The following is a 13,237-nucleotide window of genomic DNA, read 5'->3' on the forward strand; positions in this document are numbered from 1 at the left end:
TTTTAACGGCTGATGAGAGATTTTGGTCTGGTAGAGTCGCGGCCCACGGCGCCTGACGGCGATCTGCGCTTCGAGGCGGCAGCGTCTCACCGTTTCAAGTTGAAAACTTCCACATTTCAGGCTCTGTTGATCCAGGAATTCGTCAGAGAACAGAGAACTTTCAGAAGAAGTCGGCATGAGGAGTTTATTCGGACATTCCATTGTTAACGGACATTTTGTAATGAAAGAACGTGCGGGCAGAGTCACATGTCGGGCCGGACCCGACCGCGGGGGGTCGCGATAGGAAAAACACCTCCGTTGGAAACCTTAACGGGCAAGTTGGAACATGCCCAAGCTGTTAAACAATTTCTCAGTTACTCACTTGTTGAAAGGCATCAAAAGCCGCCTGAATTTTACAAATGGTTTTCAACACGGAGGTGTTTTTCCTGTCGCGGCGCACAGATTTGCCGAGTCGTCACGGAAACGACTCGGCGAATTTGCGCGCACGTCTTTCATTACAAAATGTCCTTAAATAGTGGAATGTCCACATAAAGTCCTCATGCCAGCCTCTTCTGAATCTTCTCTGTTCTCTCACGACGTCCTGGGTGAATTAAGCCTTAAATTAGGATGTTTTTAGGTCGAAACAGGCCGACGACGGCGCCTGGAAGCGCTGCAAGACGTCCCGCTCCGTGGGAAGTCCTTACACCGACAGAAACACCCCATAATCTCTCATCAGCCGTTAAACTTTTCACCGAAAACCAGCTTAATTTCTCGAATAGTGTCCACTCGGATATTCCTCACAGGTCCAGAAAAAATTCTGATAAAGCAACGCGCGCCGTCTCGAGCAGCGTGTGAAACAAAAGAATTCAGCCGAGAGGGCGGGACCACATCTCACTCAAGGCCTGCCCACAGGGAAATGACGTCACCGACACGCATGAAAAAACTCACGCATGCGCATGAGGGTTCAAGCATGATTGGTGCAATCGTCATTCAAATCCATATAGTTAAAAAAAAAATAAATAAAAGGGTCGGTTTATTATCTAATAGACCACGTATTTGATGAGCATCAAGAGGTCAGGCTGCCACGACACAAATCATCACAAATGTCTATTCCTGTTACCTTTGGAGAAAAATCTATTTTGTTATATTCATTGAAAAGTTCTATTTTTTCCCACTTTCGTCTGGCCTGGACTCTTTCAGACGCCAACGTTGGCTGACACAGCGCTGTAAAAGCATCCTGTGAATGTCAGAATAATTTGTGTACATAAGGCATGCTTCAGAAGGAGGGACTCTTATACCACCGTGCATGGTGCTACCAAAGCCAGCCACACCGTGGGATCAGATGGGTTGCACTGTTTTCGTGAATGACATTTCTCCAACTATTTCCATGTGTAATTTGTTCCACTTTTCTTGCTTCAGTGTGCAGCGGTTTGTCAAAACTGGTTAAGAGACGATGTCTGAACTGGTTCATGGCTGTGCAGGTGTGAACAAGGGCTTTGTCATCAAAGGAAAAATGATGATGGATGTACACAGTACTTCTCTGCGTACTTGTTACTGTACTGAATGACTTCAGTTTAAAACATACACAAAAGTATGGCTGTAAGCAACATGTAGGTGTGAGAAAACGTGATCTAGAGCTAAACATCTGATCTAGAGCTAAATATCAAAACACTTACGAGCCTGTCAATGTGAATGTGTGTGTGTGTGTGTGTGCGCGTGGGGAGGGGGGGTGTAGAGATGAGGACGCCACAGTAATGGTATCATGTGTAGACGTAAGCGCCATTTTCAATGTGAAATGCACTTTATTTATTTAACTGTTTTTGAATGAAAATGGCACAATTAAAAGTATTTGAAAAATGAAACGTATAAACGATAATCAACATGCACTAACTAAGATATTGTAAAAATATTGTGTCAACATGGTGTCTATTTTTCAAAGGTGTTAGTTGTCATTTTTATTGCTTTGGTTAGTCCACTCAATTCAGAGTGTTCTTAATTTTGTATTAAAACAAATGTGCTGTGCATAAAACTGCTGCCTTGACTAGTAAATCCCTTCGGCTGCTCCCTTTTTTTCCACTCGGGGTCGCCACAACAGATCCCAGGAGGATTGGCCCACGTTGATTTGGCACAAGGTTTACGCCGGATGCCCTTCCAGACACAACTTCATTCTGTACATAAAACTGCTGCCTTGACTAATTTGCTCAGATCAGACTCACACACCCCCCACCCCCCGCCCCCCGCCCATGCTCATGTTTCCCTGGCAACCCCCTTCTTAGCTGTACTGTTACCATGGAAACTGAAGCCTGAGTCAGGTTTGTGTCATTTCTATGACAACACTGAAACAGTAAAGACACATGGTAGCCTAGCTATGGTCCTTCATTAATCATTTTATTCATTTCTTTTTACTGGGTCAAAGGGTACAGGCCTCCCTTAAGCATTTCATGATCACCCACCCTCCCCCGCCCACACCCAATTTAATGCACCCTAATCTAAACAGGAGTGACTGGCTCAATCACTTTTTACATCAATAATCAATAGATTTTTTTTTTTTCATCTTCCATCTTGGTTTCACTCTCTGCCCATCGGCGCACCCTGCAGCCTCATTAATCCATTTCATGCCATCTACATGTTAAAATGTTGCCCCACGATCTCTGGTAATGTTTAAGTACAAACATTTAAAAAAAGACAAATACATTAGTCCAACAGGAAAAGTTTCTAGTTTTTTCTAAAGCTCTTTAGCCCCGACGATACATTAAAAAAAAGCTCCTTGACACAGTGACTATAGTGTTAAAACAGGCAGAGAAATACAGTGGGGGTGTGCTCACAATGCTGTCAATATCACTGTTGACTTTGTTAAAAGTTTCACATAGTTATCAGCATGCCAGGATAATCGGTCCTTTCTTGAAACTGAATTTATACATCTTACAAACAGCCCATTTGTGCTTTTGGAGAATTCAGCTTATATGAGCATACAGCGAGTGATGGTGCGTAGGTGGAGTGTGTGACCCGTGAATGTGTTACAGTGGGAATTTGTGCAAGTGACACTGACTGACTGTGTGTGTGTGTGTATGCACACGCATCTTTTGTGATCATCCTGCTATTCGTGTTAATCGGACCAATCGTTCTCCTCCAACTCCGAGTCGTCCTCGGAGTCCGAGTATTCCACGGCGATGCGGCGTGACAGGATGGTGGCTACATCGTTTCCAACTGGCTCCCTCTTAGCCTGCTGCTCCTGTTGCTCCTGCACCTTCTTCAGCTGGATGCCTACAATAAAAACAAAACCCACTATGTAACAAGAAGCTACGTTTTTCATTTATAACACCAACTCGTGAGACAGCGAGACACAGCAGTGAAAGGACAGTGAGTCACTGACACAGCTTGGGAGAGGTTGAACCTGGAGGTTGGGGAGGTGGGCTTATGGCCAGAGGATTGGTTGAGTTCCCCCTCAGACAGGAAAGTCACTAAGGTGCCCTTGATCAATCACCAGTTGCTTCCAGTGTGCAGCTGAATGTCGCACACAGCAGCTGCCTGACATCATCGTGTGATTGACTGAATGTGAAGCACCACTGTTTCCATCAGATTGAATTGCAGTCCATTTAACTGTGTAAACAGTGGTTACCAAAATGTTTCCTTAGTTTAGGAGGAGTTGTGCTATCAAGACTTATGGACAGGTTGAATCCTATAACCTCAGGAACCCCCAAACATTTGTTTGTGGGTGTTATAAATATATGTACTTGTCATGCCGGGCGGCAGCCTGGCGTCAGGAGCGGTTGGACCCCCAATACAGACTCCCAGACTGGACTTGGGTGTAAGAGAAAGCGTGGTCTTTATTTCAGCATCAGGTTCGGTACACATGTAATCAGTCAGCGAGGTAGAGGTACAAGAAGGGTCAGGCTGAGACGCAGTCAAGCACGAGCAGGATTCAGAAGCACGAGCAAACACCAACAACCGGGATGAGGCAAGAGACATGGTCGAAGACAACAGAGCAGGGTCCGTAACACAGCAAGACAAAATCAGGACAATGAAGGGCGCTGGAAAGAGTACAAGACTACAATCTGGCAGTGAGCCGTGAGACTGTGGAGGCTTAAATACTTGTGGGTTAATCAGTGAGAAGTGAGGGACAGGTGGTGTAAACGAGGTGCACGTGAGGAACAATCTAGAAGGGGTGTGGCTTCTGGCTAAAGAGTAAACACTGTGCAAGATAGTGAAGGAAGGGAAACTGAGTGGAGTGATGATGTAAAAGACAAAGACACATGAGCAGGTGGCAAGAGTGTGAGTGAAAGATACGGGGCAGGTGCAGTGATGTGAAGTGAGCAGAAACAAAACAGACTGCATCAAAGTGAGGGAAAAAACATAATATCAGATGCAGGGTGTGGAGTGAACAGAAGCAACTGGGCGTGAGACCAGGAATGAAGACATGATGGGAGGTGCAGAGTGGAACAAACAGCAAAAACGGAACCGAGCAAAAAGGAAATCAGGGTCAGAATGTAATACAACAGGAACCAAAATCAAACATGAGCATAAATACAGAAGCAACTAGAACTGATCAATACAAAAGCAGAATTAAACAGGAACAGACTAATTACCAGAAAGCAAAACCCGATATAAAAGTATAACAGAAAACATACAGATGAAAGCTAAATGAAAAACAATGAAAACCTAACCTAGCTGAACAACTAGAACAGCACTTGACCATGGCTAATAAAACAGCTGGGGCAGACGGAGAGTAAATGAAAGAGGAAAAATGAGGATCGAAGCCCAGAGCCGGCCAAAATCGTGGCAGAACTGTTGTTGAATAAGAAAATTATCGGAGAAATTTACTGAGTCTGAATGAAGACCTGACAGACCTGCTCAGTGTTTAAATAGAGCAGATCATCAAGTACATGACGAATTCAGTACACAGCATGCTGTCTGCTGGAGCTGCCTAATTACAGTGATTATAATCAAGACCTGTTTCGTCTCATAACTCACATACATGAGGACAAAATTATTATTCCCCTTATAACATTTAATGTTTTCTTCAAATTTTTCCCAGGTGCTTTCTTTAACTGAATTTTCAACACAGCATTTCTAAACATCCAAGTTTTATTTGGGATGTTTACATTATTTTACTTTGTACACAAAAACTAAATTATTTCACAAAAACCAAAAACTCTCAGGGTCAAAATTATTAGCCCCATAACAACTGACATTTTGTTGAACCATAACACAAACCACTCTCGTGCAATGATGTGCTTTAACTTTGTAATGCAGCGTACACACAGAAAAAACAAAACAAACAAACAAAATAAATAAAAAATAAGGGTTTGAGGTATCACTTGAAAAGGCATCAAAAGAAATCAGTTTCGACTTGAGATAAAGAACTGTTGATGCTCACAAAGCAGGAGAAGAATATACAAAGTTATCACAGCATTTCCAAGTGTCAAGAACTGGAGTGAGACTTAACAAGAAATTCAAAGAAAGGTACAAAGTACAGACCAAGCCTTGCAGAAGAAGGAAGCAAAAGATGTCAAAAACTGGAAAGACAATTGATTGTTGTGAAACTGTCAAGTTACAAATGCAAAGAAGAAATAAAGAAGGCGTGGGAGAAGATGGGTTTTATGTACGAGGAGCAGCAGGTTCACATGGACCACGATTATGCGGCTGAGGTGATGAAGAGGAGAAGAGAATATGCCGAAGCGAAGAGTGCTGAAAGAGAAGAAAATCAGATTCCAGACACCCTTTCCTGCATAGCTTCGAGTTTTCTATGAAGAAGGGACTCGTGTGTACAACACAGCAGCAGAAGCAGCTAAGGACATGGCAGCAAGAGGATTCCAAGTTCGCATTGTGAAGCCAGCAGAGGACCCCCTGTAGTGAAGGAGACAAGCCGGACCAGGCAACGTCTTTGGGATACAAGGAGAAACTGCAGGCCTTTAACTACAGAAGAGTAAGGGAAGAGCACCGGTGAGCCAATGGACCAACAGGAACATTTAATCAGTAAGATACAGTGGGGTTATAGCGAGATGATGCTGAAGGTACTTTAACTTTGTGTTTTTAGAATATGGACAGGTGAGCCTTCTTCTTTTTATTTGAAGTGTCAGTCGGGGGTGCTTTTGTTTTTTATAAAGGGAAAAAGAGAACTTTTGAAGAATGAACGGGGCCAAAAATGGCCAAAAGGGCCCCCTACCAGATGGGAATAGGGGTTATCCCTCAGAGCTGGTAACTTGCTCCAAAATGGTTCTTTCTTGGACCTCGGGATGGAAGTCCTACATATACGTTATTCAAAATTTTTTTTGCTATAATTGTTCTAGAAGTTTGTGTTATGTAGCACAATGGGTGGAAAGAATAATAAAAATTGTTTTCTGCTGTACAAAATGGTACTACAGAGTAATTAAATTAAAGTAGCCTCCTATAATATAAACGGTCTCCTCTGTCCAATCAAGAGGAGTAAAGTTTTGAGCTAGATGAAGAAAAAGGGTGTGGAGGTACTATATTTACAGGAGACCCATATGACTGATAAAGAGCATGAAAAACTTAAGAGAAATGGTTATCAGGTTTTTTTCATCTTCTTATCAGTCGGGGCATAGGAGAGGTGTTTGTATATTAATATCCAAGAGAACAAGTTTTGAAATGCTTAATACCATAAAAGATGGGGAAGGTCAATATACACTCAACAAAAATATAAACGCAACACTTTTGGTTTTGCTCCCATTTTGTATGAGATTAACTCAAAGATCTAAAAACTTTTTCCACATACACAATATCACCATTTCCCTCAAATATTGTTCACAAACCAGTCTAAATCTGTGATAGTGAGCACTTCTCCTTTGCTGAGATAATCCATCCCACCTCACAGGTGTGCCATATCAAGATGCTGATTAGACACCATGATTAGTGCACAGGTGTGCCTTAGACTGCCCACAATAAAAGGCCACTCTGAAAGGTGCAGTTTTATCACACAGCACAATGCCACAGATGTCGCAAGATTTGAGGGAGTGCGCAATTGGCATGCTGACAGCAGGAATGTCACCCAGAGCTGTTGCTCATGTATTGAATGTTCATTTCTCTACCATAAGCCGTCTCCAAAGGCTATATCGGGATATCGTCAAGGTATACGAAGACGAACCGATGCAGGAAGTCCCGCAAGACGTCATTAACCAACGCTTGGAACGTCGTGGGCGCACTGGTGAGGCCGAACGGCATGACCAGGTGCTCAAAGTGACCTAACGGGGTGTTAAATGCCGTCTTCCACTCGTCTCTCTCCCGGATCTGAACCAGATGACAAGCATTCCTAAGATCCAATTAGTGAAAATTTGGGCTCCATGCAAGGGCGTGAACACTGAATCTAACAGAGGTAACGGGTATCGGTTGCGAACCGTGATCTCGTTCAGCCCTCTGTAGTCAATGCATAGACGGAGTCCGCCGTCTTTCTTGCCCACAAAAAAGAAACCAGCACCCAACGGGGAGGTGGAGTTCGGGATCAACCCGGCAGCTAACGAGTCCCGGATGTAGGTCTCCATTGATTCGCGTTCCGAATGTGAGAGGTTGTACAGCCTGCTGGACGGGTACTCAGCGCCCGGTATCAAATCAATGGCACAATCGTACGGACGGTGCGTGAGTGCCAGATCCTTGCTGAAGACGTCAGCAAGGTCATGGTACTCGGCTGGCACCGCTGCCAGATTGGGGGGGACTAGACCCTCTTCCTTAGCTGTCACGCCGGGTGGAACCGAGGATCCTAAACACTCCTGGTGGCAGGTTTCGCTCCACTGCGTCACAACCCCAGATGGCCAATCAATCCGGGGATTGTGTTTTAACATCCATGGAAAACCCAAAATCACGCGGGAGGTAGAAGGTGTTACATAAAACACAATCTCCTCCCTGTGATTCCCAGACACAACCAATGTCACTGGCTGTGTCTGGTGTGTGATTAGTGGAAGAAGGGTGCCATCTAGTGCCCGTACCTTCAATGGTGAAGGAAGGGCCACTAGAGGGAGCCCCACTTCCTCTGCCCATCTGCTATCCAGCAGATTCCCCTCCGACCCCGTGTCCACCAGTGCTGGGGCGTGAAGGGTTAGATCCCCACTCAGGATCGTAACTGGGATGCGTGCAGATTTACGGGGTTTCCCCGCGTGAGTATTATGGCCCACCCTTAGCCCAGTCTCTAAGGGCAAGTGTTGCTGTTTTGACCGTTTGGGGCAGTTTTTCTGCGTGTGCTCGGTTGAGCTGCAGTAAAAACACTCCCAACGGGCCAGCCTCCTTTGTCTCTGATCTGATTTTCTTTTGGCCCTGCTCGTTTCCCTAACAACGTCAGCAGGGGGAGCTGTCATCACTTGGAGTGCCCTGACTGTGGAGCGTGGGAAAGACGGCTCCCTTTCGGACCCGGGAAGAAGAGGTATGGCTCGCGCCTGACCACGCCCTTCGTCTCGCTCCCGTTGGCGTTCTGCTAATCGGTTGTCTAACCATATTACCAGGTCGATAAGCCCGTCTAAATCCAGTGGCTCGTCCTTTGCCACCAGGTGCTCCTTAAGGACCAGAGACAGTCCGTTTACGAAGTCGGCGCGGAGCGCAACAGCATTCCAGCCGGCTCGCGCTGCCGCGATGCGGATGTCGACTGCATACTTCGCTGCGCTCCGACACCCCTGTCTTAATGACAGCAACACGCTTGAAGCGGTCTCGCCTCTATGAGGGTGATCGAACACTTGTCTGAACTCCCTCACGAACTCAGTGTATGCGGACAGAAGCCTTGATTTCTGTTCCCAAAGCGCCGTAGCCCAAGCAGATTTATAACATAAGCCACCCGGCTGGCGTCTGACACGTACATGATGGGACGCTGTGAAAAGACGAGCAAACACTGCATCAAGAAGTCTGCGCACGTCTCGACACAACCTCCGTACGGTTCCGGAGGGCTTATGTATGCTTCAGGGGACGGGGGGGTTCGTTGAACGACCACTGGTATATCTCTATGCGGCACTCGGTCAGCAGGAGGAGGTGCTGCAGCAGTGCCCTGTGCGTGCGCTTCCACCTGTGCGGTGAGAGCCTCCATCCTCTGATTGAGTATAACGCTCTGCTCGGTTACCAAGTCCAACCGAGCAGTGAAGACAGATAAGACTTGCTGCAGCTCACCTAACACGCCTCCTGCCGACACCTGTGCACCCTGCGTTTCCATTGGTGGTTCACTCGATGGTTGACGCCCCTCGGGATCCATGACGCTGGCCGAGAAATCCTGTTGTGAAAGTGTAGGTACACGGACCCACAACAGGGGGCTTAAATGAACGGACAATGGAATAAGCCAAAATACAAGGCGCCAGTACCTCCTCTTCAGCGGCCCACACAACAGGCTCAACACCATAGTAGGAGATACATGCCCATATCATGATGCTTGCACCACCATGCTTCACTGTGAACTGTGGCTTGAATTCAGAGTTTGGGGGTCGTCTCACAAACTGTCTGCGGCCCTTGGACCCAAAAAGAACAATTTTACTCTCATCAGTCCATAAAATATTCCTCCATTTCTCTTTAGGCCAGTTGATGTGTTCTTTGGCAAACTGTAACCTCTTCTGCACATGTCTTTTATTTAACAGAGTGACTTTGCGGGGGATTCTTGCAAATAAATTAGCTTCACACAGACGTCTTCTAACTGTCACAGCACTTACAGGTAACTCCAGACTGTCTTTGATCATCCTGGAGCTGATCAATGGGTGAGCTTTTGCCATTCTGGTTATTCTTCTATCCATTTTGATGGTTGTTTTCCATTTTCATCCACACGTCTCTGTTTTTTTTTGTCCATTTTAAAGCATTGGAGATCATTGTAGAAGAACAGCCTATAATTTCTTGCACCTGCGTATAAGTTTTCCCCTCTCCAATCACCTTTTTAATCAAACTACGCTGTTCTTCTGAACAATGTCTTGAACGTCCCATTTTCCTCAGGCTTTCAAATAGAAAAGCATGTTCGACAGGCGCTTGCTTCATCCTTAAATAGGGGACACCTGATTCACACCTGTTTGTTCCACAAAATTGACGAACTCACTGACTGAATGCCACACTACTATTATTGTGAACACCCCCTTTTCTACTTTTTTTTACTAATAGCCCAATTTCATAGCCTTAAGAGTGTGCATATCATGAATGCTTGGTCTTGTTGGATTTGTGAGAATCTACTGAATCTACTGGTACCTTGTTTCCCATGTAACAATGAGAAATATACTCAAAACCTGGATTAATCGTTTTAGTCACATAGCACTATTATTATTCTGAACACTACTGTATTTAGATGAGTTACATCTACCAAAAATAACAGAGGAGCAGAATAAAAAGTTAATGGCTGAAATAACAGGGGAAGAAATAAATTCTGTCATTTCCAGACTCAAAACTAATACAAGTCCTGGCGCCGACTGGATTTATAAAACAAAGACAGATACATGACAATATCTGCCGTAGTCTACTTATTATGCAACATGTTAAAGAAAAAAACTTGGAGGCTGCCATCTTGGGAATGGATGCAGAAAAAGCATTTGATTCCGTAAAGTGGAAATTTTTGTTTAGAGTTATGATAAAGTTTAATGTTCATGATGGATGTATTAGGAATGTGTGGTCTCTATATATGGATCCAATAGCAAGGATCAAGGTCAGTGGTAGTCTATCAAAGGCAATCAAGCTAGAGAGGGGGTGTCGTCAAGGCTGCTCGATCAGCCCTTTATTATTTGCCATCTTTCTGGAGCCGCTTAGCCAATGGATAAAACAGTGTGTGAATATTAAGGGTATAACCATGTCGGAACAAGTACAGAAAATAGTGCAGTTCGCAGACAATGTCTTGATTTATCTGGAGAACCCAAACTCATCATTATCTGTCCTGATGACATCCTTGACAGAGTTTGGTAGCCTGTCGGGATACAAAATAAATGTTCAAAAAACCCAAGCTTTATCTTTTCATTTTGAACCAAACCAATTTATAAAACAAATCAAATCAATTTTATTTATATAGCGCAAAATCACAACAAACAGTTGCCCCAAGGCGCTTTATATTGTAAGGCAAAAGCCATACGATAATTACAGAAAAACCCCAACGGTCAAAACGACCCCCTATGAGCAAGCACTTGGCGACAGTGGGAAGGAAAACTCCCTTTTAACAGGAAGAAACCTCCAGCAGAACCAGGCTCAGGGAGGGGCAGTCTTCTGCTGGGACTGGTTGGGGCTGAGGGGAGAGAATCAGGAAAAAGACATGCTGTGGAAGAGAGCAAAGATCAATCACCAATGATTAAAAGCAGAGTGGTGCATACAGAGCAAAAAGAGGTGAATAAAAAGAAACAGTGGGTGCATCATGGGAAACCCCCCAGCAGTCTAAGTCTGTAGCAGCATAACTAAGGGATGGTTCAGGGTCACCTGATCCAACCCTAACTATAAGCTTTTTCAAAAAGGAAAGTTTTAAGCTTAATCTTAAAAGTAGACAGGGTGTCTGTCTCCCTAATCTGAATTGGGAGCTGGTTCCACAGGAGAGGAGCCTGAAAGCTGAAGGCTCTGCCTCCCATTCTACAACCCCTGGCAAAAATTATGGAATCACCAGCCTCGGAGGATGTTCATTCAGTTGTTTAATTTTGTAGAAAAAAAAGCAGATCACAGACATGACACAAAACTAAAGTCATTTCAAATGCAACTTTCTGGCTTTAAGAAACACGATAAGAAATCAGGAAACAAAATTGTGGCAGTCAGTAACAGTTACTTTTTTAGACCAAGCAGAGGGGAAAAAATATGGAATCACTCAATTCTGAGGAAAAAATTATGGAATCCTGAAAAACAAAAGAACGTTCCAACACATCACTAGTATTTTGTTGCACCACCTCTGGCTTTTATAACAGCTTACAGTCTCTGAGGCATGGACTTAATGAGTGACAAACAGTACTCTTCATCAATCTGGCTCCAACTCTCTCTGATTGCTGTTGCCAGATCAGCTTTGCAGGTTGGAGCCTTGTCATGGACCATTTTCTTCAACTTCCGCCAAAGATTTTCAATTGGAGGACTATCTGCAGGCCATGACATTGACCCTATGTGTCTTTTTGCAAGAAATGTTTTCACAGTTTTTGCTCTATGGCAAGATGCATTATCATCTTGAAAAATGATTTCATCATCCCCAAACATCCTTTCAATTGATGGGATAAGAAAAGTGTCCAAAATATCAACGTAAACTTGTGCATTTATTGATGATGTAATGACAGCCATCTCCCCAGTGCCTTTACCTGACATGCAGCCCCATATCATCAATGACTGTGGAAATTTACATGTTCTCTTCAGGCAGTCATCTTTATAAATCTCATTGGAACGGCACCAAACAAAGGTTCCAGCATCATCACCTTGCCCAATGCAGATTTGAGATTCATCACTGAATATGACTTTCATCCAGTCATCCACAGTCCACGATTGCTTTTCCTTAGCCCATTGTAACCTTGTTTTTTTCTGTTTAGGTCTTAATGATGGCTTTTGTTTAGCTTTTCTGTATGTAAAGCCCATTTCCTTTAGGCGGTTTCTTACAGTTCGGTCACAGACATTGACTCCAGTTTCCTCCCATTCGTTCCTAATTTGTTTTGTTGTGCATTTTTGATTTTTGAGACATATTGCTTTAAGTTTTCTGTCTTGACGCTTTGAGGTCTTCCTTGGTCTACCAGTATGTTTGCCTTTAACAACCTTCCCATGTTGTTTGTATTTGGTCCAGAGTTTAGACACAGCTGACTGTGAACAACCAACATCTTTTGCAACATTGCGTGATGATTTACCCTCTTTTAAGAGTTTGATAATCCTCTCCTTTGTTTCAATTGACATCTCTCGTGTTGGAGCCATGATTCATGTCAGTCCACTTGGTGCAACAGCTCTCCAAGATGTGATCACTGAGCCATGATTCATGTCAGTCCACTTGGTGCAATAGCTCTCCAAGATGTGATCACTCCTTTTTAGATGGAGACTAACGAGCAGATCTGATTTGATGCAGATGTTAGTTTTGGGGATGAAAATTTACAGGGTGATTCCATAATTTATTCCTCAGAATTGAGTGAGTCCATATTTTTTTTCCCTCTGCTTGGTATAAAAAAGTAACCCTTACTGACTGCCACAATTTTTTTTCTTGATTTCTTGTAGTGCTTCTTAAAGCCAGAAAGTTGCCATTTGCTTGCCTCTACTGGTGGTTGGCTCTCACTGCGGTATTGTATCACTTCCTGTTCCGGAGCACAGCGGTGTTTTGCTGTATCTGTTAGCTGTTTAATCTGCGCAGTTAGATTGATCTAGTTACCTAGAT

At 44.1% G+C, this 13,237-nt stretch overlaps 1 protein-coding gene across 2 annotated transcripts in view; it reads right to left on the minus strand.

Annotated features, from left to right (window-relative positions):
• Positions 1–2,491: 2,491 nt before the first annotated feature.
• The window catches only part of wasf3b (WASP family member 3b), a 108,867-nt gene continuing 98,121 nt past the window's right edge, over positions 2,492–13,237 (minus strand). The window contains exon 8 of one of the 2 annotated variants that reach the window (XM_034169178.1): positions 2,492–3,243. In XM_034169178.1, coding sequence (XP_034025069.1) covers positions 3,086–3,243 — 158 coding nt within the window. In that variant the 3' untranslated portion in view covers positions 2,492–3,085. The remainder of the gene's footprint in view (positions 3,244–13,237) is intronic. The other variant, XM_034169172.1, reaches the window with a different exon arrangement.

The sequence above is a fragment of the Thalassophryne amazonica genome, chromosome 1 (assembly GCF_902500255.1).
Source record: "Thalassophryne amazonica chromosome 1, fThaAma1.1, whole genome shotgun sequence".
NCBI classification, from domain to species: domain Eukaryota; kingdom Metazoa; phylum Chordata; class Actinopteri; order Batrachoidiformes; family Batrachoididae; genus Thalassophryne; species Thalassophryne amazonica.